Here is a 26,276-nt window from a genome sequence, read left to right as displayed (position 1 = left end):
AAGGAAAAAAAGCTATGTCAAGAAATAATAGGGATCTCAAAATAATAATTGAGCGCATAAATGTCTTGATGCATGTTCAATCATCCAGGTAAGTAAATCCCCAAAAGTTGATTCTGTTCATCTGGACGTCTTCAGTGGGAGAAACTTTTCGTCACTCATCCAAGTGACTTCTTCAGTCTCAGCAGACTGCAGGTTTCCCCAATCTTATAAACAGGACATTTGAGTAATGATTGAAACTAGCGGGGAATCAAGGAGGCCATTTATGTGAAAAGGGAAAGACCATCTCTGAATCGAGGAGGGGGCCTAAGGGTACATCTTTCACCATCTTACGTGCTGTGATTGCAGCCGTTCCCCAACTCTCTGTGAATGGGACTCATGGCCATTGATCAGTGGTTGTTGATCAATGGTCATGAGAATTTGCATAATTAAGATTAAGGAACTGACCTCCCAGCCCATTGTTCCTTCAGTGGGCTGGTTTCAGTCATTGTGCAAATGTTGGTGAACCTGCAGTCAGCTGAGACTGAAGAAGCCACTTAGATAAGTGATGAAACGTTTCTTCTGCTGTAAACTCTACATCCAAATGAACAGAATCAACCTTTGAGGAGTGCACATTTTCTTCGTTTATTGAAAAGAAAATATCTCGTTACAAACATACTATTTGTAAAGGGTGAAAGGTTTTCTACCCATTCTGCTTCAAAGTGGTTTATTAGCTGAATGCTTAAGTTCAATTATGTATTCCCGTTAAAGCTGCTAGCGTGAGAGAAGAACAGATGAGTGAGAGGAAGCCTTTAGGAAGGAAAACCAAAAAACAAGTCTGAAGGAAAGAGTGGAGCCGTTGGATGGTTATTTTATCTGGGTTTGTCAACATGACAGACAGAGTCTTTGTTCATTTCATTTACTCAGTCAGTCCGTGGAAAACTAAATAGATGGTATGCTAACTGCATCAAAAGCTTAAAAGACTTCTCAGGTAATGCTCGTCCTGTATCAAAATGCAGTAGTTTCATATTCTCTTCTTTAACGCTTGTCACAAGCTGTTTATTGAAGCGGTTTCCATGGTAAGTGCACCTGTTCCACACAGGCAGTAGCTCCACTTCTCTCTCAGTATTAAAGATGGTTCCCATTTGCTTACTTTTACTCTGGGCTGTACGATTATAATAAAGTAGCATGTTGGTAGCTTGGAAAATGTGGTAAGCCCCCAAAAATGTCCATTTCCATTTTATGGGTCTTTACACACTCATTTAGAGACCAATCTTTGCATTAATTGTCCTTCTGACTGTGCTTCGACATGGTTAATCATAGTGGGTGTGAAATATGTAACACCTCTTTAGCGTGTTGATTTTATTTGGATTTCACCTGAGACAGCTCATAATAATTGTGCCATACTGTGATTCCATTGTGCTAATCACTAACGCTCTAACAATTAACAACTCATTTCGCCTGCTGTAATGGTGTTACTTCCTGCGTTCTTGAATGAACGCCATCTTTAAGTGAATGGTTGTAACTTTGTCAGCAGGAAAATTCCACTTTCCGTTCCAAAAGAAAGTCAGCTTGCTTGTAGTTTTTAGAAGTAACACCGGGAAATGTATTTTCAGTTACTTATAAATAGAGATGAAGACACCATATTGAGGAAAAGGCAGGACTCAACAAAACCAAATTAAAATCACTGCTATGTTAATCAGAGTAGATTAATCTGCTTCTTTTGGACAGGGTATGGTTTGATCTGATTTGCTTGACAATGACATTTCACTGGTAGCATTACCTAAACATCAGATTTACCCACTATAGGATATCTGACAGGTTTGTCTCTACTTCAAACCAACAGGAAGAACACTGACAGATTCCCATTTCAATGTCATCCCAGCTTATGTTGATCTAATGCTGCTAGCTCCTACACATAATGTTAATAATTTAATTCCCTAAAGCTATATAGATATTGATAATCCTGGTACCCTTGGCAGTGTATATAGTAAGTTCAATCCAGATTGATCAATGGATCTAGGAGGAGTTAGAGGACAGGCATACATGCATATGCAGTGATCATTGGAGTAAGATGTAGCTGAACAGGTTTGCTTCAGCTTTCTGGGTAAGGCAGCGAGTTCCATAACTGAGGGCCCCGGGGTGCAAAGTCCATTTATCTTTAGAGAATTAGGTACAAGCACCTCTGTCTCCCTCCCTTTCACCCTCTCTCTCTCCCTGTAGGCAGAACCCAGACTAATCAAGGCTGAGAGGCACTAAAATCTTAAAAATCAATTTTTGAAACTCACAGATTGCCAGTGGCTGGTGTAATCTGGTCACTTCTCTTTGGAAGTGTTAAAAGCCTGGCTGCAGTGCTGTTGACAGCGGTCTCTGGATGTTTCTCTGCTGCGGCAGATATGTGCGCAAGTATGGAGGACTTTGTGACAGACAGACACAGAAATACACAAAGAACTTTATCACTGTTGCAGTTTGTATCTTTGTTGATTGGTTCAGTGTAACAGCTTGCCTGGCATGCCTCATTTTACCTTGTATAAATTCCCTCATTTGGAGAAGCATGCATGCAATGTATTCCTAGAAATATGCTTTGTCTGGATCTTTGTGCTGCTGTCCAGTTTGCCAGTGAGACACACCCTTTTCGCAACCACAGTCCTTCACTGAAGGTAAAGAGAAATTCAGTTTATTTAAGTGTGAGTATGGGTCTAAAAAAAATCTATTTTTCCACTCAGACACTCTATTGAGTCTCCATGGTGTACTTTTGTATTTTCTGGAGTCAACTGAATGCTCACTACACTGTTTCTAATCATCATCATATATCAGTTAGGATTAATTCCTGCATACATGGGGTGTTCTGTGCTTTAGAGTAAAATGAATGAAGTCATTGGGAACACTTGTAACACAACAGCACCAACATGTGTGTCTGTGTGATGTTGTCAACAGGACCACCTGATGTGGAACAGCCATGTGATTCCAGTCTCCAAGCGTGGAGTCCTGAGTTTAGCCTGTATGACACCAACGTGACGTCACCATGTCCGGGCACAGAGGGCTGCACCCTCACACTGAGGTTCCTACACCCTATTGTTCCACACGCCCTTACGCTCTGGGTCACGTATATCTCTGCGAGTAAGTGTCACTCCATAATAAATACTCGTCAGTTTTGAATAATAGGCACGGTGGGGAAATTAATTATTTGATCCCCTGCTGAAATTGTACGTTTTGCTCACTTACAAAGAAGTAGACAGTCTTGGGTAGTTTGATACTTTTATGATAGACAGAATATTAACCAAAAATCCAGAAAAAAGAACACTTAACATAAAATTTATGAATTGATTTGCTTCTCATAGAGTGAAATAAGACATTTACTACTTGGTAGAAAAAGCCTTGTTGGCAAGCACAGCAGTAAGACTTTTGTTGTAGTTGGTCACCAGATTTGCGCAGATCTCAGGAGGGATTTCAGTAGACCTCTCTTTGCAGAAACTCTCAACATCCTTTAGATTTCTTGGCTGCCACTTGGCAATTTGAAGCTTCAGCTCCATTCACAGATTTTCTATAGGACTACATTTCTGGAGACTGGCTAGGTCACTTCTGGCCAGACCACAATGCGCTTCTTCATTAGCCACACCTTTGTTCCCTTCGTGGTCTTCTGGATAACCTGTCCTTGTCTCAACCAAGATTTTATGATAGAGGTCCCTGTCAATAGTCCTTCAGTGTGGTAAAACTGTCCTCTGTCCTTTGCAGAAAAGCAATGCCAAAGCATATTTGCACCTCCATGCTTGACTCTGGAGATGGTTTTCTTTGGGTCACATTCAGCATTTCCCTTCCTTCAAACACATTTGGTCAAATTGATGCCAACGTGCTTGATTTTGGTTTCCTCTGACCACAGCACTCTCTCCCAAGTGGAAATCATGAAGATGCAAAAATTAGGCTCGCATGTACACGTGCCTTCTCGAGCTGGGGAATCATTGTGGTGTTCTTGGTGACTGTGGTCCCAACTGCATTCAGATAATTAACAAGCTCTTCCACCACTTTTCTCATGGTCATCCTAACCCCAGGTTCTTATATAGCACTTTTCTACGGTCATTGAGCACTTTATACAACTCATCCATTCAGCCCAATCGTATGATTGTTTTTAGTGCTTCTATCTAACATTGACTCGCATTCACACTCCGATGGATGCATCGGAGGGCAACATGGGGTTAATATCTTGCCCAAGGATATTTGGCATGTAGACTGGAGGAGCCTGGGATCAAACCACCAACCTTCAGGTCTCCTTGAGTAGGTGACCCGCTCTACCACCTGAGCTACAGCCACCCTGCCAATAGGCAAGATCTTCCATGGACTTCCAGACTCAGCGTGGTTGATGACTGTCACTTTTGCACTGAGCTTCTTGCTGATGGTCTTGTAGTCCAGTCCAGTCTTGTCCAGATCTACAATCTTGTCCCTGATGTCCTTTGAAAGCTTTTGGTCTTACCCAGGTACTCTTCCAATGAAGAGGTTGGAAGGGAAGAAATTGACTCTGTGCATGTTACTAATTGAGATCTGATTGATTGTAATCTGTAATATTTTTGGTTGATGTACCATATCTCTTCATTAAAATGAGTGACTGTTCATTTCTTTGTTAGTGAGCTAACGTAGCCAGGGATCAGGTGCAAGTTAATCACAACAGGTGGGGCGCAGTCTTCCTTTTCTGGATGGTGGCAGACAAATACATTTACTCGAGAAAATACTGAAAGAACTCCATTAAAGAAACCTCCTTCCATGCAGCCATACATTATGTATACCTAAATGGGAAAATGTCTTTGTTGGAGATGTGCTGCATAACTCACCAACATTTTACCCTGTTGCAGACAGCCCAGCAATAGCCAACATCGAGCTGATCTCAGACACAGGGAAAAGTATTAACCTGGGACCACAGCACGTGTTCTGTGACTTACCCCTCACCATGCGCCTCGACACCCACAACGTTGCCATTGCTGCCATAAAATTCTGCACCTTGGAGATTATGGAGATTGACGCAGCCATGCTGTCTTCAGGCCCTGGCAGCACTCTGTGCTCCAGCTGCCAGCCTCTACTCTACCACATTCGCCGTCAGCCACCTTTCGCCAGTAAAGCCCCCTTACCACAGACCCAGCAGACATTTACGGACAGGTAAAGGCTGCCTGACCCATCTGATTTACATGCAGATAAGCTCACGACAGAATTTTACTATGTTTCGCTCACAGGTAACAAGATGGCTTTCTGTTTTTTTCTCAGACCACAGAAAACTCCTTTGACATTCTTGGTTCTCTGAATATCTATTCTATCTATATCTATACTTCTGTTACATTATGGATGAAGTAGCGACAGCTAATGCTGTACAGCTCTGAGGTGAAGGTTATTTAAGGCCGGCATTGACTGCAGATTGTACAGCACAGCATGTGTGTGTCCTCAGATCCACTAATCCACAGATATCTGTCTCTTTAAAGTGTTTGGGCTTTGTTTTGTTTGAAAAACTTCGAACACAAACGTTTCCAACATGGGGATGCCGAGTGTGGATACTGATCCAAATCTGTTTCAACAACCATATACTTAATCAAAAGCTTGCTGAAGTTTCAGGGTTAAGATGAATCAGTTTGTATCCTGTCTCGTAGTGCGGGGTGTCCAAATGATTATTGGAATCCAAATGTAAATCCACAAGCCAGTTTTTCTTTTCTTTTTTAAGTCTCAGCAAATAACAGCCCTCAGTATAAAAATACCCCGTCTCTAATGCTTTTCTTATACACACAAAAAGCTGATAAGTACCTGCCAGGACATGACAGCAGTGTCGCATGATTGGAGATCATTTGGGAATGATTTCAAATGCAGTGGCACTTTGATTTTCTGGGAAGCTGTTGTTGTTTTACAAAGCAAGGGGGTATGGGGATGTTAGGTGGACACAGCTTCAAAAACAGTTTATTTTTCATGGAACACATCTCCTATGTTACACAAGCTGTGTCTAAGTGCAAAAAGATGTAAGAACCACGGGGAATTGAGTTATGTGGGACTGAGGAGGGCAAAGAGGGGTTGATGTGAGGAGACGGGAGAGTTTAAGAGCAATGAGTTTGGAAAGGAGGGGAGAGCGAGGAAGGGCGGGTGGGATAATGGAGAGTAGGGGAGATGAAAAAGAGGCGAGGGGAGGAGGGACAGCGGCAATTGAAAAAGATATACAGGCATACAGAGAGACACAAATGAGAGGTGTGGACAGAGTAGAGGTTTGAGGCAAAGAAAGGAAACTTGAAGTGAAGCACATTGTTGGTGAGGGAAGGAGAAGGGAGAGTGAACTGTGGTAACAGGGGGCTGATGGAGGCAAAAGCACACCAGAGGTGAAGCAAAGTAAGCAGATTAAGATCTCTTTCTTTTTTGGAATATGAACCAAATGTGAGCCAGAGAGGCCATAAACACCAGTGACTGCTTGGATCAGATCCTTGGCCATTTCCTGCATCTGAACTTGCAGTATATGCTGAAAGGATGAGTGCGTAGGACTATATGACTGGTTAATTAATCAAAAAACCCACAATGTTAATATCCAATGTGATTTTTTTTTAAATCAGTGGATGAAAAAAAAGCAGAAGCTGCAGAAATAGTTGATGCTTTAAGCTGTCGTACATGCAGCTCATTGTCTGGCAACCCTGGACTACACTGGAAACTAAAAGTGTTCCAGAAAGCCTGTTTCAAAGGCTATGTTGCCCCACTGATGTGTTTCCCTTTGCTCTAAGCTGAACCCAACCTCACCACTAACCCCAATCAGTTATCTGTTGTGTATAACCATAGCCCATCCTAAAACAATAAAAAAAAGAGAGTGAGCGAGAGAAAGTTAAAACTCTGGCTTCTTTTCACCTCGACACAGCTGGACAAATTAAAGTGGGTGTGAATAACAGAGGACTTCTTCAGATATCCAACAATTCTTTTGTGAAATGGACAAACAGGAATTTCCCTGCCTGTACCTTTGCAACGTTGGAATAGATGGCATGTGTCTGACTGTTCCAGCACTTTCAGAAAGTGACAATCAGTCATGTCCTTTTCCTGCGTTCACCAAGTTTATACAAAAGTGCAAGTCTGATGATTTGAACTTCTTGTTCCACGTCTTTTTTTTATTATTCATACAAAATTCTTTTTATTTTAATTCGTCTATGAATGTGAGTTTTCCCATTTCCCAGATTAATGCTTACCCCTATTTTATAAGACCATACTTTTACAAACTTTTTATATAAGCAGTTGTAGAATGTAGATCTAAGAGAAATCGCCATGGCAACTACATATGTTCATTTCATTCATTTCATTTATTTGTTCATTTTCAGGCACAACAAATACCTATATTGAACATAAAATGCACAAAACAAAAAACAAAACTTGCCTGAAAAAGGAGTGGGACGAAGAAAACTTATTAAATCCCACCCCTATACTCACTCATCAACAAAAAAAAAACAAACTTCCCGCAGCTACGCCCATCATTGCATACAGACCCATCAACAGCCCCGGGCACATACAAGCATCTAAACGGCAGCTCGCAACCAACAATTAGAGCCTTCATAACTGAATACAGAATATATAAATTATAAATTGTATTACCACAGGTAACAGGCAGTAATAACTACAAGTAACAGACACACATACATATACATACATATATATCTACACACACAAGTACATATATGTACATACATACGCACACTTTATTTTTTATTTTTTATTTTGGAATCCATACCAGCAATGGTAAGAGAACAGACATTACAGAGCACACTAAAACCCATCATTGAGTATACTGTGACCAGACCAACTGTTTGTAGAGGAATTTAAATCTATGAATATTTTTGCATTGTTTCAATTGTAAACTCAGACTGTTCCAGATTTTCACACCACATACAGACACACAAAAGCCTTTACGGGTTGTTCGAGTTCTGGGTAATTTGAATTCTCCAAAGCCTCTCACATTATAAACCTTTTCTCGAATTTCAAATCTAGTTTGTAAATTTGCCGGTAAAAGTTTAGTAAAAGCTTTATACAAAATTATGGATGTATTGTAATTAACCAGATCCTGGAATTTAAGTAACTTTGCCTGAAGAAAGAATTTGTGAGTATGATCTAGATAACCAGCCTTGTGAATAATACGCAGTGCTCGTTTCTGTACTGTGACTAATGGATTAGTTGTATTTTTATATGTATTTCCCCACACTTCCACACAATATGTAAGATATGGAAGAACCAGGGTACAGTACAGAGTACGAAGTGCATCTTTATCAAGGAATTGTTTCACTTTGTTCAAAACTGCGAGGCTTCTGGAAATTTTGGTTTTTATGTGTCTGACGTGGGGTTTCCATGAAATTTTGTTATCAATTATAACTCCCAAAAATTTGTTTTCACTCACATTATCAATTGGTACACCTTCAATGATAATTGGTAATTCTATATTATATTTTAAATTACCAAAAAACATTGCTTTAGTTTTATTTATATTTAATGATAATTTATTTATGTCCATCCATTTTTTTATTAATTTTAGCTCCCTGTTTACGGTCATTACAAGATCAGTATAATCATCGCTACTGAAAAATATGTTGGTGTCATCTGCGAACAGTATGAGTTTAAATACTTGAGAAACATCAAAAATATCATTTATGTATACATTGAAAAGTTTTGGTCCCAACACTGACCCTTGGGGAACACCACATGTAATACCAAGTTTCTCTGAATGGTAATGCCCTATGCTAACATATTGTTCCCGACCTGTTAGGTAACTTTTTAACCAGTTACCAGCTTTCCCTCGAATACCATATCTTTCCAATTTATCCAGTAAAATTGAGTGATTGATTGTGTCAAAGGCCTTTTTGAGATCAACAAAAATACCAACTGCATATTTATTTTTATCCAGTGTATCAGTAATTTCTTCTACTGCCTCAATTATCGCCATTGAAGTGGTTCTTTGCATTCTGAAACCATACTGACCAACATTTATTATTTGATGTTTTTCAAGGAATTTTTCTAATCTTGAATTAAAAAGTTTTTCTAGAATTTTTGAGAATTGAGGCAGTAGAGAAATAGGCCTATAATTGGTAAAACTGTGTTTGTCATTACTTTTATATAGTGGTATTACTTTCGCAATTTTCATTTTTTTTGGAAAACAACCGGACTGAAATGATAAATTACAGATATATGTTAAGGGACTAGCAATATTCAGAATAACCTGTTTAACTACAGACTTATGTTGAGTTCATTCTGAAAAATGGTTTATGATGAATGAATTTTTACTTGTTTACTAGAGAGAACACTGATTATCTTATCACCCTGGCACCTGTTAGTTTGTAGGATATATCAGGGAGCAAGTGAACATTATGTCCTTAACTTTGATGTATTAAAAGCAGGAAAATGTGCAAGTGTGAGAATTTGAGCGAGTTTGACAAGGACCAATTTGTGATGGCTAGATGACTGAGTCTCCAAAGCTCCTGTAAATGGTAAATGGACTTTGGAGTACTCAAAGCGCTTAATACAACATGCCACATTCACCCATTCACACCCATTCACACAAACACTTCTAAGCTTAAGTGCTTACTATCTGACATTCACACGCAATCATACTCCAATGGATGCATCAGAGAGCAACTTAGGGTTAGTATCTTGCCCAAGGATATTTGACATGTAGACTAGGGAGAGCCAGGGATCGAACCACCAACCTTCCAATCAGTAGCTGCAGTCTGTAGTGATCAGTATCCATCAAAAGTGGTTCAGGAAAAAAAACAGCGGGGAATCAGCCACAGGGTCAAGGATCACTGATGCACTTGGGGGGTGAAGGCTGATCCGATCCAACGGACAAACTACCGAAGCTCAAAATGCCGAAAAATTGCTCATTCTGATAGAAAGATGTCAGAATACACAGTGCATCGCAGTTTATTGTGTATGTCGTTACCTGCAGACCTGTCATGGTGCCCATGCTGACCAATACAACCAGAACAATGGGGCCCGTGAGCATCAGAACTAGACCACAAAGCAATTGAAAAAGGTGGCCTGGTCTGATGATTATGTCCTTTTTCACATCATGTGGCTAGCCGACTGTGGCGGGGCGTGGCCTGCGGTGCCGTGCAGAGGAGGCGGACGCACCTGCACGGCATCCGCAATCACGCCCCGCCGAATTAAAACTGTAAACATACACGGCAGACCCAGTGGCATTTTGATACTTTTTATTAATGCTTTTTATTAAAGCTTTGACGGTTGCTGTCAACAATAGTCACAGAGCTGCAGCTCTCCCGCTGCCCGCTCAACATTATCACAACAACCCCAACCACAGGACCCAGTACAATATTTAATTCGGCGGGGCGTGATTGCGGATGCCGTGCAGGTGCGTCCACCTCCTCTGCACGGCACCACAGGCCACGCCACGCCACGCCACACAGACTTAATGTCTATTGTAGTAGGGCAAGAAGGCAAACTGGAGGAAGCAGTGCAATGCACACTGGCACAAAGAAAAATGGTTCAGAAATGGATCGAGGAGTACGATAACGAGTCTGAAGTGTTGTCATGGTCTTCGTTCAAGAATCTGTGGGACATGCTGGACAAACAAGTCCAATCCATGAAGGCCCCACCTTGCAATGACTTAAAGGATCTGTTGGGAACATCTTGGTGCAGATACCACAGCACACATTTAGGGGTCTAGAGGACTCCATGCCTCGGTGGGACAGGACTGTTTTGACAGAAAAAGGTGGGACCAACACATTATTGGGCGGATGGTCATGATGTTATGCCCGATTGATGTAATGTCAGGCCTCTAAGAACAAAGAAGAGAGAGGAGTTGTGGCAGAAGATATAGCAGACTATAGATACAGTTTAGATCAACAGGAAATGAGGACGTTTTTCACAACCTTCATTTCCTTCACTTATACATAATTAATAAAGGAAATTTCTAGAGTCTGGTGAAATTGGACACACCTTAGATAATGCAGTTGTGTGATACTCCTGGTCTACCCCAGGTGGATGCAGGGGCAGTTTATTTGTGCTAAGAAAACAGGGAGGACGGTCTTTTTATAGCCTCAGCACACCAAAACAGATCAATAGTCCAGACACATTAGCCGTGGTACTGTTACACATACTTCCTGCTATGAGGCTTTAAGGTCACTGGATAATACAAGGTTACAGGGAGAGCAAATTCCACTTTTTTGGCGATTGCTTACAGAATCCAACAGGATTAAAGCATAATGAATCTGTTTGAAAACATAATAAATACAATGCTTCCTTCCTACGTAGCACAACAGTATTTCTTTTTTAAAAAGTACAGCAAACTGGCACCATTATGCACAAAATTCTTATTTTATTAAGTATCGACTGACTCAAAGCCATTTATAATCAAGCCTATAAACATTATATGATCAGTTCATAACACAATGCAGTAAAAATGTGGGTAAATGCTCCTTTGAAGACTGGAACAATCTTCTGTTATAAGTTTATAATGCCAAAGGAAACATTACACAACAGTTTCTTGTCTCTGTTCTTGTTCTTCCCAGGTCTGTTACACAGGGAGTTAAGTACAAGTACACAGTCCAGGTGGAAGCTGATGGTCAGCTCAGTGACGCTTCGCCACCGCTTCTCTACACACATGGACAGCCTTACTGTGGAGATGGCCTCATACAGGGGTATGTTGCACATTAACATGCTGATAACATTGGTGACTAATTACACAGGGCATTGATAATGATGGTCCTCTCTCTGTAGGACAGAAGAATGTGATGACAGTAATCTGTTGGATGGCGATGGCTGCTCTAAGAGATGCGGCAAGGAGATGGGCTTTAAATGCAATGGTGAGTGCCATTCACTGTCTCTGCTGCTTCGAGTTTACACACAGTTTAAAATTGGAAGCCTGTCAAACTGTTTGAGGTTTTTTTTTTAATTACCAGACATAACACGAACCGACTCTGTCTTACATGCAAAACACGAATACTATGTGAACTTTTAGTGTGAAGGAGTGGTCACTAAGTGGCCAGAAATCTCACATTTGTGCATGCAGCAGCATTAAGAGACAGAAAAATTCAACCCAATCAAATTTAATTTACAAGACATAAAAGCTTCTGGCTTGAATGAATTCCACAAACCATTAATGTAACATCACAGCAACATAAGCGAAAACAGATGAGCTGAGGGGTGATAAGTGGTCACAAGTCTTTTGCAGAAAAGTATTTTGACATGAGGCTGGCAAAGAAGCATCCGGAAAACACTTTTCAGCAGTAAAGTACACGGTGTAGTCTGAAAACATGTGTCAGGCATGTTTCTCTGGTGATTTAGTGTTGACCTTGGAATATTGATAAATGAAGTTAATTGATTTTTATCAGAGATCATGCTTTGGTTTTGAATTGCAAAAATCAGCTTACAATAACACTTGCGTTTTGGACATAGTGTCCATTTTTCATTTTGTTTGATATCCTTCAGCTAAAATAAGTCATACATTTTTTTGTTATCAAGTCACATCTGCAGCAGTGAGCCAGCTCCCTTCAGTCAGGGATCATAAACACAGTCAAAGGCTTTATTCTGCTAGTTTTTGTACAGTGACCCCACAGTTAGGTGATTGAAGGGCCACCTTGTAGCTCTGACTGCCCGAAGCAAATCAAGTGCAAGCAAGAGGGGTGATGAGGTTCATTATTTCTAGTTTTTATACCCAATAAGACGGCTCGAATTAGGTAAGAGCTGCTGTGGTTATGCTTTTTGGGGGGAGGGGTTGAGCTTTGGTGAGATTTATACAAGAACAATTTGTTCCTGTAATATATACAATAAACAATTGAAGATTTGCAGTAAGATGAGAAACCTTAACAAAAAGTCGTTTGTGGCTCAGTGGCTTGTGCAGTTGCCATAAAGCAGCTTTGTCCAAGATTTAGTCACAGACAAAAAAGATTCACCTGTTAATCCTCACTTTGAAAATGTGGCCTTGGTGTTCTGCTAAATGTCCTTTAAATACTCTGATCTGTTTCCAAGTGAACAACAATGAAACTGACTAGTTTCCTTTCTTACAAGCAGTCTTCCTCAGTGTAGGACTGACAGGCCGACTATGTTTCTATGACTAAAACCTTTTTTTTAGGATTATAGAGCAGTAGTGCTGCACCAAAGTTTTCACAAACACCGTGATTTTTATATCAATCTGGCACCTAGTTTATAAAATAGGCCTAATCCAATTTTAGTCCATGTCTGGGAATTTAGTTCATTCATCAATAACAATAGACCAGGTGGTTAAAAAACAGTAAAAAGTACCAAAATCATAGTAAAGCTAAACAAAGAAGCCGCAGAGAGCGCCCCCATCATTTGCAATTCCGCTGCAAGACAACAATACTCTGTGTCCGCACCTCACCCAATCTGAAGCATGCAGACAGGCCACAAAACAACACAACATGGAAGGGGTTTTACCCAAAACACTCCATTGTAAGCACAGAGTTGAGAACCGTGCCTCTGTCATTGTGTGTTTTTCTCCTTTGAAGTTAAGTAAACACGTTCATAAAGTGCAACATGGAAGAGCTGAGCCAATCAGAGGGCACGAAGAAGGTGAACGCCATGCACGATTTCATTATGTCACGTCACAGGCTTGTCAACAAGTCGCTGCTTCTCATATAGACTGGCTGGATGAGAGCACGCAGTACTGTCATTAATAAATGAATCAGCTGCACTGCTGTGGTATGCGGTGTTCCTCCGCAGCCTCAGAGTTCATGCTCTGTGTAACTGACTGTTTGCTTGACACTCCTCAGCCGATAAAAGAAATATTCCATATGAAGGTGTGATAAGCTGAGATGAGACAGTGTGACCACTGCTTTCATTTCAGGCCGTGTGTTGTTTCTTCTGGCAGCTGGATGGTAGTTATTCAAGTTTTTAAGCTTGTTACAGGGCTAGAATTTCCGTCATCCAGTCAATTTATTTGTCAGGGGGAAACGGCCCCCCCCACCAGGGCTTGCTATGCCGTGACTGAAGTTATTACATCCCTTGTTTTACAATAAAAGACATCATGACTAGGAAGGAAAACCATTTGGCAAAAACAGGTTTTTACAAATTGCAACACTTAAAACCAATTATTCAGTTGTACGTCTTAGTCATAGACAGAATATTTGTTTGGGTTTTCTTGCCACATTTGCTTGACCCAGTTAACTCCCACTATGCCGCATCTGTGTCTCTGTTCTGTTTGCACCAACTACTTCTAAGTCCATCTGGCTGTCACAGATTGGTTGTGGACAAGCTGGATTTTTTTAATGGCTTTAAAAAGGACTGCTTTCATTTTCCTTTTTTTAAATTGAGGTTACAGATTTTTAATTGTTTCTTTTAAATGCCTGATTAAATAAAGGTTGCACAGTATGGTTGCAGCATGCAGACCTGAATGAAAAACAGATGGCCTTAATAGTGACATCAAAGGTTGTCAATCAGTTCCTTTTTTGTCAAGCCTGATAAATACAACATTTGGAATTAAAATGACTTAATCATTTTCCACAGGTGTAGCCGCAACAGGGGTGGGGTGAGTGTTGAGTTCATGTAGTCTAATATTGCCAAAGAGGACAATATGGCTCTGAATGGCCTAATTTGCTTTTTTATCAGAACCATGTTTCCATTGATTAATTGAAGCCAATTGTGCATCATTGTTTTTCTGTCTGTGTGACCTCTGCAGCTGTTCGCATGTTCATGAGGCCAAACGTCTGAAGTGTGTAACGTCTGCCGCCCTTTTTATGAATACCTGCTGCATTATATGCTTTCACTTTTTCTGTGAGACACTGCTGTAGCTTGTTATATTCACTTCTCCACTTGTGGTCTGTTATACTGCAAGACAAATCATTTACATGTAGTTAGAATAAAACTATGTGTTAACATTTTTAACACATATCGCTGTTGTTGCCTTGTAAGACTTTACTTCTGTTTCTTATTTGGCAATGCCCTGTTGTGCCCACAGCATCCATGAACCGTCCTTGTGGTTTTCCTCTTTTCTTCTATGAACAGTTAGTTCCATTAGTATCCTTTACCCAGTGTAACTACTATACCTCCTCTGTACTTGTCTAAACCGTCTAAACCATCTTAGCTTCGCCTCTTTCTCTTTGTCTCCAAATCACTCGACCTGAGCTGTCCTTCTAGTATACTAGTTTCTTATCCTCGTGGTCACTCCAAAAAACATATAAAAGTATCTTCAACTCCACTTTGAAATCGTACATTACAGAACGTCTTCCCTTTTAATCTTCTTCTGTCACAGATCACTCACCTTGCCTTCACTCTCTTTTTCACTTTTCTTATCCGTTTCTCTGAATCGTTGACCCTGGGTATTTAAACTCATCCACCTTCACTACCTCTTCTCCTTGCAGCTTCAGTGTCACACCAGTCTCCCTCTCGTTTACACCAATCTATTCTGTCTCTACTACTAATTTTCATTCTTTTCTCTCTAGAGCATACCACTTCTCCAGGCTCGCTCCCTACTAAAACTACAGATCACAATGTCGTCTGCATCATCTGTTAATCTGTCCGTCACGATTTTAAAGGCCTTTACTCTACTTTGTGTCATTGAAATCCTTAAGCAGCAATAAAAGTCAAGTTAAGGACATGGAACTTGATGACCTTTGCTATATGGAAAAGAAATAGGCCACACATGACACAATGTGGAACTTTCAGTCTCACTTCTCATTTTGTTGAAATGATTTAATTGATAAAGACCAGCATTAAAGGAAGTTTACATTAAACTACATATAATCAATGACTAATGCTTTGGATCTGATGGAACATCTTTCTGCAGGCCTGAAATGTTGCTCGAAAGTTTCTTTTTATACCCTTTATATTTTCCCATGCACATCTCAATGAGCGCATATTTGTCCATCAAGAGTGTCAGAATCCGTGGGTCAGCCCTAGTTCACAGAAATTCTGCCATAAAAGCGCTGCTGCTGCTTTAATTCATGGTGGAAAGTTTTATTTCCCTTATCTTCCCTTACCACTGATTAATTTTTAGAGTTATTAAAAGTTCAGTTCATGTGGAAAAAAATCTAAATATAGCAAGAGAGACAATAAAATAGAAAAAGGCATATTTTTGTCTGTGTTTTTGTCTTGTCTGACACTGCTTTGACAGTTTTTTGTAATTCATGCTGTTACACTGCTGCTGCTGCGACTTGCTTATCCGCAGATACCAAGTCACATATTAGGTTTCTCCTCGTTAATATCACCAAATTACTTTAATCTTTAATATTTAATTGAAGTCAGAGTTCATTTCTCAGTGTAATTTACAGTCTGTTGACAGTGCAGAGAGTCAGATATGCTTCAGCTGACGTGGCTATCATTAACAGTGGCCAACGAAAATAGAATAGAATAGATTTGCTCAGATTTGGTTCACTGACAAATAGATTTGGATGACAGTCTAACAGTGGGGGATGATTGGATACCCTGCCAGATTAAGAAACCAGGCTTTATATTCTGTCATAAATCTTCCTTTCTCATTCTTTCCCTGTCTCCCAAGGTGAACCCAGTCAGTGTTATGTTTTTGACGGTGACGGTGTGTGTGAGGAATTTGAGAGGAGTTCCAGTGTTCAGGACTGTGGTTACTTTACACCTTTGGGGTACATTGACCAGTGGGCGAGCACTGCCACAGCTTCTCACCAGGACCGGACCCGTTGCCCGGCCCATGCTGCCACTGGGGAACCATCGCTTACAAAGGTATGAAATACCAACCACAGAGCACGTAAAAGACTTCCAGATGACAATAAAGTCAGCATGGAGCCCACTTTGAAAGTCCTCACCGCTGCTCGATGCATTTTTGGACAATGCTGCTTTTTAGTATAAATTCTTTAGATTCACCACCAAAGACAATTTCCAGAATCTCAAAGTTGGATGATTGAAATATTTCTTGTTTATAGATTTTAAAGCCAAACTTGTCAGTCATCAAGTTAAAATCAAATCAAACAACAACGAAAATCATTTTGATGATTACAAAATAATCTGCCTTGAGTGCATCTTTATAAAAACGGGAGTTATCACAGCGTAGGGTAATTTCACAGCTTATTTGTATTGTTTTATGTTTGCAGTCTTTTCATTCTAACGCTGTTGGACACTCAGGAGATGCATGAAGAAAAGTGATTATATTCTATAAAAACGTGCATTGAAACAAGAACCTGCATTAATGGAGTTTCACATATTGCAGCACTCAGGTGCACCTTGCTAGTACCAGGTTAGAACGCCTTTTGCCCTCAGACCGAATTCTTCATGATCCAACAAGACGGTGGAAAGAGTCCTCAGAGGTTTTGGTCCGTAATGACAGAACATCAGCATCACATAGAAATATTTACAGAGAACAGCCAAAAAAAGAGACATTATTTCAGTCAGTGGTGGTTCTTTGGTGAAAATGCCTTGTTGTTGATATGTGACCTCGCAGCTATACCTGTTTCACTCCTTGTTAATGTGAATCAGCTAATGACATGACATCAACTCGATGCATTTACTAACCGACGTTAATAACCGGCCAGCCCCAAGAACGGCCCCGTCTTTTATGGTCTTGGAACGCGGGCAGAATGAGATGGCTGTTGTTTTGTCCACATGAGGACTCAACTGCCCGCCTCCCAAGTGGTACCCCAGGAACTATACCTCCTGCCCTCTAACTGCAAGCTTCTTTGGGTTGGTCGTGAGCCTCGCCCGTCTCAGGGACATATGAATCATTTCATTGGGTCATGACTGACACAAAAGAGTACCCTAATAAAAAATAAACTGATCTGAATAAGTTGTGTTGTCTGAGATTAATTTTGCTTCTTTTTTTCTAGCTTTCCCTGACTTCTTGCATACATAGCATGCATTTCCTTAGTAAGGTAAATGAACACTTTCAGTAACTCTTTCTTTTTTGCTCTGCTTGCCCCTCTTTGGTGCGCAGCTCTGCACGTACCATCACCTGCAGGGGAGTGAGAATTTGCCCCCTGATGCCTGGTTCCCGTGCACAGCCCAGTCTGACATAAACAACGACCTGGAACATTCACTTTGGCTAAAGGCAAGTGTGTTTATGTACGTGTGAATATGGGTGATTTCTCTTTATTGAGCAGCTGCCAGTGCTCTCTGGGACTTCTTCAAATGGCATTCAAGGGTCACTCAAACAGGCTGCTGTCTCACACACACACACACACACACACACACACACACACACACACACACACGATTCATGGCCTGTATTGGTAACTATATTTGGTTATTTTCTAGGTCAACTATTAATTATGACTTCTAATGATCTGTAGATGATTACCAAATCATGAGTAACCTTCTGCTCGTTCTTTATTGAGATTTGATGCTTATTTCTTCCACCCGACGGGCACTAATCATCAAAATTATAATTACCATTGTTTTATTAGTGGAAAACTAAGTGTTATATAATTAACTCATCATTCATAATTAAATACTTAAAAGGTTCACAAGTTATTAAAATACTGGCATCTAATGGAATAATACTAATTTGCAATCACAAATAGCGCTTTTAGTCGTTCTGAATTCATATTTTATAATTAGAATTCATTAAAGCTCCATAAAAAAGAACTACAGCAACAAAAAGCATTACTTTGTTACTCTGTTCGTAATCATTTCAAAATGAGTCACAAACATAATATGTCATTTACTAAGTGTTGATTTGTGAGAAACCTTCATGCAAAGCATGAAATGGACATGCTGGTCCCGTTTTGTGATATTGGGTTGTATAGTGATATATTGAGCGCTGCTTCCCTGCAGCGCTTCACACTGATGTCCTGATCGTGTTCGGGACGGCGCACAGACCTGCCTTTCAATTCCAGACTTAGTGACGTGAAAAAGTGTTTGTTCTTTCCTGATTTCCTATTTTTTGTACGTTTGTCACACTTAAATGTGTCCAGTCAGCAAACAAATTTAAATATTAACAAAGATAACACAAGTAAAGACAAAATGCAGTTTCTAAATTAAGGGGTTTATTATTAAGATGAAAAAATAAAACCTCAAATCTGCATGGCCCTGTGTGAACAAGTGATTGATCCCTAAACCTTAACATCCACAGCAGCAACAATTGCAATTAAGCGTTTGCGATAACGGGCAATGAGTCTTTTACTCAGTGCTGTGGAGGAATTTCGGCCAACTCGTCTTTATAGAATTGTTATAGTTCAGCCACACTGGAAGGTTTCGGGCTCTTTTTAAGGTCATGTCACAGCATCTCAATTAGATTAATAATAACAATAATAAATTTTATTTATGAGCGCCTTTCAAGTCACCCAAGGACACTTTACAGTAGGATAAAACACTTAGTAAAACAATGGCAGAATAAGAACAATAAAATAAAAGCACAAGATAAAATGAACAAACAGTGGATTCACAGTGAATATGCAGATTTGAACAGATGAGTTTTGAGTTGGGATTTAAACTGGGGGAGAGAACCAATGTTTCTTATTTCTGGGGGCAGAGAGTTCCACAGCCTGGGAGCAGAGCAGCTGAAAGCTCTGCTTCCCATGGTGGTGAGGTGGAAGGAAGGTACAGCAAGCTGGATAGAAGAAGAAGAACGAAGTGAACGGGCAGAACAGGTGGTGGTTAACAGGTCAGAAAGGTAAGGAGGAGTGAGGTTATGAATGGCCTTGAAGGTGAGCAGAAGAAGTTTGAAAATTATCCGGAATTTCACAGGGAGCCAGTGAAGTTCCTGAAGAACAGGGGTGATGTGCTGGTAGGAGGGGTTCTGGTGATAATACGAGCAGCAGAGTTCTGAACCAGTTGAAGCTTATGGAGGGATTTTTGGAGGAGACCATGCAGAAGAGAATTGCAGTAGTCGATACGGGAGGTAACAAGACTGTGGACAAGAATGGATGTAGACTGGGTGGAAAGAGAAGGAAGCAATCTGTTAATGTTACGTAGATGGAAGTAGGCAGAACGGGTGAGATTACTGATGTGAGATTTATAGGAAAGTGAACTGTCTAGGATGACACCAAGGCTCTTAACCTGAGGAGAAGGGAAAACTGTGGAGTTATCGATGGTGAGTGAGAAAAGGTTCGCCTTCAAAAGATTGGATTTGGTGCCAATAAGGAGGATCTCAGTTTTATCCTCATTGAGCTTTAGAAAATTAGAGGTAAACCAGGATTTTAACTCGGATAGACATTCTGTAAGGGAAGAAGGTGGGAGGGAGGAATCAGGTTTGCAAGAGAGATATAACTGGGTGTCATCAGCAAAACAGTGAAACTGAAGATGAAATTTGCGGAAGATGGTACCTAGAGGGAGGATGTATATTATAAAGAGAAGAGGGCCTAAAACTGAGCCTTGGGGTACACCAGAGGTGACGGGGAATAGACGAGAGCGGAATGATCTTAGTTGAATAAACTGGGAACGATCGAGGAGATATGATTGAAACCAGGCGTGGGGTGTGTCAGAGATGCCGAGAGAGGAAAGTCTGCTTAGAAGGACAGAGTGAGAAATGGTGTCAAAGGCTGAGCTCAGATCTAAAAGGACGAGAATAGTGAGAAGACCAGAGTCAGCTCCGATTAGAAGATCGTTAGTGACTTTAAGTAGAGCAGTTTCGGTACTGTGACATGAGCGAAAACCAGATTGAAATCTCTCGTAGATGTTATTATTAACCAGGTGTAAATGAAGTTGAGCTGCAACTCAAGTCAGGACTTTGACTAGACCACTCCAAAGTCTTCATTTTGTTTTTCTTAAGCTATTCATAGGTGGACTTGGTGTGTTTTGGATCATTGTCCTGCCGTACAACCCAAGTGCGCTTTCAGCTTGAGGTCATGAACAGCTGGCCGGACATTCTCCATCAGGATGCTTTGGTAGACAGCAGAATTCATGGTTCCATTTACCACAAGTCCTAAAGCAGCAAAACAGCCCCCGACAATCACACTACCACCGCCATTTTTACTATTGGTAATAATGCTCCTTTTCTGAAATGCTGGGTTACTTTTACACCAGATGTAAAAGGACACACACCTTCCAAAAAGTTCAACACTCTCATCAGTGCACAGAGTATTTTCCCAAAAGTCTTGGACATCTTCAAGATGTTTTCTGGCAAAACTGAGACAAGCGTTTATGTTCCTTTTGCTTAGCAGTGCTTTTTGTCTCTGAGCTCTGCCATGCAGACCATTTCTTATGGTGGAGCCATGAACGCTGACCTTAACTGAGGTAAGGGAGGCAGTTCTTTGGATGTTGTTCTGGGGTCTTTTGTGACCTCTTGGAGTTGTTGCTGCGCTCTTGGGGTAATTTTGGTCAGGCAGCCAGTCGTGGGAAGGCTCACAACTGTTCAGTGTTTTCGCCATTTGTGGATAATGCCTCTCACTGTGGTTTGCTGGACTCCCACAGCTTTAGAAATGGCTTTATAACCTTTTTGAGCCTGAGAGATCTCAATTCCTTGGTTTATCATTTGATCCTTAATTTCCTTGGATCGCAGCACGATGTCAGGCTTTTGAGGATCTTTAGGTCTAGCCCACTTTGTCAGGCAGGTCCTCTTTCAGTGATTTCTTGAATGAGAACAGGTGTTACAGTAATTAGGCCTGGGTGTTGCTAGAGACATTTAACTCAGCTTTCCAAAGATGTGATACACCAGTTAATCGGGGGTGGGGATTCACTCAAGGCCATGCTGGTTTGGATTTTCTCCCCCTTATTTAGAAACACCTTCATTTAAAAACTGCATTTTGTGTTGACTTTGTTTGATCTTTGTTTAGTATTTAAAGTTGTTTGATGACGTGAAACATTAAAGTATGATAAACAAAAGATCAAAAATCAGGAAGGGGGCAAACACTTTTTCATACTGTTGTATTTCAGGTTCTCATATTTATTATTTAATGTTTCCACTGCCACAGTTCCCACAGTCAACTCTGTGGGTAGCAACAAAGTGTAGACTAGCTGTGGATTTGACTGATAGCGTTCACCTTGTCTGTCACTCTCTGGATTAAAGGCTCCGTTGCAGTTGGGAACCTGCCTTTTCCCTTTTGCATATGCTTGTTTATCTCTTTCTCTCTCACATCCACTTCTTTGTTGAATGACTCATCTTTCCATCCCCTGCTTCTTTTATGGATGTCCTCTTTATCAGATACGTCTTTGCAAATGCTCTGGAAGGCTCCCTTAAAGACTCTTTTACCGTCTGAAAAGCCTTCATTATGATTTCCCATTTCCCAGGAACACCGTTTTTCCTTTGAAATGGTCTGCTTCTGAAAAGCGACCTTTTCCCTAAATATCTGTTCTTGTGCTGTCTGAAAAGCATAACTCTGCCATTCCATCACCCCCATCTCTACCTGCTCTGTAATTTAACAGTCTTGCACTTTCATTTGGAATCCCATTCTCATTTCTCCTTTAATGTTTCTTTAAAGTGATACTGAACCCAGAATCTATTGCTTAAGTATGAAACATCCAGATTCTGCATTCTTTACAGGTGGCTGTAAAAGCATTACAGAAAGTGTGCAACAAAAACCAGTTTAGATCCGAGCTTGATCAGGCAGAGAAAAAAGTAGACCACAGCTTAGAGATGCTCCAAGTGTCAAGGGTTGAGAAATGGTTGTGGGTTTGTTCGTATATAGCATGTTATTCAGTATGTCTCAAGCACACTTTTCTTTTGCTTTCTATGTAACATTTGCACTCTGATGAACATGCAAAGGACTCAGTGTTCAGAATGTTGCCCAAGGTCACTTTGGCACAAAGATTGGAGCAGCCATAGATAAAAACACTAACATGCTGATTAGCAGATACCTTGCTCGAGCTCCTTGAGCCACAGCCACACTTTGCAGTTGCAGGCAAAAGGAACACAAACACAGACTCATAGACAGGCAGATGAAAACAAACAGGTCTAATTAGGGAAAGTATACACAGCTGGGGAAAAGTAAAACAGGTGCAGTCAACAGGTGATAAATCTGTGATCTATCAATATTTTCTTACGTGATTTTGTTTATAATTAAAGAAGAAATTTAGAAGACCTGGCTGTCTTGACAAAGTTAATAGTATGCAGTATGCACATTGCAGGTATGATTTAGAATGAGTCTGATTTGCTAACTTTTTGTCATGAATCGCTGTGCGGCAGGCAGGAGTTGGACCCAAAGTGCAGGACTCACAGACTCAGGGAGGTGAACTCAAAACTCAGCTTTATTTGCTGGCAGGGAAAAAAAACATACAAACTAATCTAAACTGGGAACTTGGAAAACTCACAGAGAGACACACAGGGAGATCCACACAGCAAGAGGGACGACGTCACGCCGAACAGAGGGAGACGCAGACAGAAATACACAGAGGGTTAACGAGGAAAGTGGGAACACACGGGGAACACAGATGACACTGATAATCATAACGAGACAGGGCGGGGTGAACTGAACATGACATGTACAGGCGTGAGAGTCACAAAGTAAACAGGAAGTGCACAGAGGTTCAGACAGGAGGAGAGAGAGCACGGGGAAAACACAGACATAACGGGCTGGGGAAACATGAAACAACCACAAAGGAGAGACGAGGGCTCACAGATACACAGAGGGGCACACAGGGGGTAAAAGCCATGAAGGGAAAACACTTAGGGAACAACACAACAGGGCAACTCAGGAAACATGGCCTAAATAAGGAACAAAATACAAACGTACAAGAAAACTAAGAACACTGGGCCAACATGGCCCAGGACCATGACACTTTTACACCATAGTAAGAACAAAGCCGGCTGGTGTGCACATGCAGTGATTTTACATGCTGGACAAGAATGTTGTCACATATTTGTAAACGAGGTCAGTGGCTAGCAACTCAGAGATCGTGTCTCCCTAAAACTACATTCTGTTCATAGTATGTTGTTTTTCTTTCTTTGGGCCTTTTACCTGATATTACCTGATATTATCAATGCAACAGGTGGGTTTTGCCCATCCTGGAGTGGCAGCGTCTGTGATGGTGTACCTGGCGTCAGATGGATCATGGTCTAGGGAGCAGTGTCGACGGACAGTCACCATTCTCCTCTCTGACACCGCTGACAGGAACCACACGTTAGGTACTTCATTTGTAATCTTTCAAACACAGTTAGAACGCAACAGACAATTCAGCAAAAACTAAGGTCTGTATCTTTGAAACCTTTCCATTTCTTCAGGCACGCATGACCTCTCATGCCATCGAAACCCATTGGTGGTGAACGTGACCCACGACCTCTCTCAGCCATTCTTCCTCACGTCCTCTGTTATCCTCCTCCTTTCCTCCCCCACTGTGGCAGTGGGAGGGGTAGCTCTGAGGACCTCCTGCCACTTCAGCACCTTCGCCCTGACCGGGTGCGCATCAGAGGGTGGGCTCTCCCACAACTATCTACTTAACACACACACACATCCAAACGTGCACACACGCTACAGACAAATAGCCAAAATTCGACCTTCCAAAAGTTACCATCTGGGATACAAGTATTGATCAGAGGACGTTGGGACAGCTTTTTGTTTCTCCTGCATGTCTCCCTGCCTCTTATCCATCTACTTTTCTCCTTTCCTCCCTCCACCCCTGCAATAGCTGTCTGAGGCAGCCATGTCAGGTTGACAGCTGTAGTTCTCCTCATATCGAACACGCCTCTGTCAGGTAGGTCATTTGGAATGAAACTGAATAATTAGAGAGCTGAAGCAACAAGCAAAAGAACTATCTATATATCAGTGTGTCTCTGTAGGTGTACAGGAGGAGGCGAGGCCTATCGCTGCACTGTTCAGTGCCACAGAGGTTTCAGTATTACAGTTCTCAATGGCAGATGGATCCCACCCCACCAGGTAAACTGGATATTGTGTTGCTTTATCACCAAATGTTGAATGTTAACTTATCATCTTGATCTTATCATTAAAAAAACCCTTTTTGCTCTACATTTATCCTACACTGGGAACTGGATCTGAAACAAGCCCATCCATTTATGACAGAATTGGCCCAACAAATGCTCCAATCTGACCCACTGGAGGGCTTTTGATGTGAAGGAGGCAATAAATGTTTGGACTTAAATATATTTGAATCAGTTTAATACATTTAATAAGTTTTATAGCTTTTCCTGCTGATAAAGACCTCCCTACATACTATATCAAAGTAGTTAAATAATAGATAAACAATTAAATAAGAAAAATGTTCATGTTTTCTCACTGTTGACTATAGAAATGCACGTTTTGTTTTGTTTTTTACAATTGGTTCACAAAAAAATGACATTTTCTGTTTCATAATTACATAATAATCTGGGAAACTGGTTACAAAAACTGTTTTGAAAATGTTACACATTTTATTTCTTACAATTTGCTGTTGAAATTGTTTGTCTATTTCTTATATTAAGATATCTCAGTTTTTCACTGACAGAGAGAAAGATCACTTAAGATCAAAGTGTGCCCACAATGTAAAATGGTTTTGACAGCCCTGATTTATGATTGGCTGTCCCTCGAAAACAAAAGGTTTGTATGTCAGGTGGGTGGGGCTGCTCTGGTCACATCTCAAGAAATGAGAGGCCTGAGATGGACATGTTATGGATATTCACTCTCAGTGAGGTCATACAGAGACACCCCTGCTAACCTCATCAGATGGGACTTTGGCCATGTTTAATATGAGCATCTATCTCTGCAACAGTATGTAAGGACCACTTACACAACTTGCTGTCCAAAAAGTAGAAGATTGTTGATGGTATTTTACTGGAAAATGTAGAAAATAATACATCTATTATTCTACAATAGTAAAATACTCTCATCACCTGCTTCACAGGTTTATTGTCTTGTCTTTTTTTCACCTTCCTGTTTTAATTTCAGAGAAAGGCAGAACTGGAGTGTTTCCATGGTTCATGGGATCGCGTCGTTAGCTGTCAGCCCATAGACTGTGGCTTTCCTGATCAGTCTCATGTCTACCACGCCATATTCAGTTGTCCTTGGGGAACCACGTTTGGCAAACAGTGCTCCTTCACCTGTGGATCACCAGCCATTTTACAAGGTAGCTCATGGCTTTACATTTCATACTTTAACTATCCTGCACACTAATGTTGCATTACCTCACAAGCAGTCAGTTTTGCAGTACCTTGCAAAACTGTCATTATTACCTCTGATCCTAGGACTTCATAACAGGGCAAACAGAGGTGAAATTAACAGTGGTTCAGTTTGACTGAGGTCTTTCCTTTTCATAACTGAATTTTGCATTGAAGCAACTGTTTCTGATCCCATGTGGTGTATAAATGGTAAATGGACGGATTCTTTCAGTGCTTTTCTCCTATCCTGGATCATTAAAACGCTTTATACAGCATGCCTCATTCACCCATTCACACAAGCACTTTTTTCCTGTGCTTTTTTAATTGCTTTCTATGTAACATTCACACTCCAATGAATGTATCAGAGAGCAGCCTGGGGTTAGCATCTTGCCCAAGGATATTTGGCATGCAGACTGGAGCAGAT

At 40.9% G+C, this 26,276-nt stretch overlaps 1 protein-coding gene across 1 annotated transcript in view; it reads left to right on the top strand.

The window, feature by feature from the left end:
• pappa2 (pappalysin 2) overlaps positions 1 to 26,276 on the top strand; it is a 95,630-nt gene that overhangs the window by 25,885 nt on the left and 43,469 nt on the right. Inside the window, exons 10-20 of the mRNA XM_085439617.1 lie at positions 2,914 to 3,096; positions 4,821 to 5,121; positions 11,481 to 11,609; positions 11,689 to 11,774; positions 16,424 to 16,620; positions 17,825 to 17,938; positions 23,755 to 23,890; positions 23,987 to 24,161; positions 24,391 to 24,456; positions 24,542 to 24,638; positions 25,644 to 25,821. Of these exons, the coding sequence (XP_085295743.1) occupies positions 2,914 to 3,096; positions 4,821 to 5,121; positions 11,481 to 11,609; positions 11,689 to 11,774; positions 16,424 to 16,620; positions 17,825 to 17,938; positions 23,755 to 23,890; positions 23,987 to 24,161; positions 24,391 to 24,456; positions 24,542 to 24,638; positions 25,644 to 25,821 (1,662 nt within the window). The remainder of the gene's footprint in view (positions 1 to 2,913; positions 3,097 to 4,820; positions 5,122 to 11,480; positions 11,610 to 11,688; positions 11,775 to 16,423; positions 16,621 to 17,824; positions 17,939 to 23,754; positions 23,891 to 23,986; positions 24,162 to 24,390; positions 24,457 to 24,541; positions 24,639 to 25,643; positions 25,822 to 26,276) is intronic.

This window comes from Copadichromis virginalis, linkage group LG18, assembly GCF_057382275.1.
Source record: "Copadichromis virginalis isolate Kocher_CV1m ecotype Utaka linkage group LG18, C_Virginalis_male_GT1.1, whole genome shotgun sequence".
NCBI lineage: Eukaryota > Metazoa > Chordata > Actinopteri > Cichliformes > Cichlidae > Copadichromis > Copadichromis virginalis.
The sequence above is the reverse complement of the archived record's forward strand: the minus strand, read 5'-3'. Positions and strand labels throughout refer to the sequence as shown.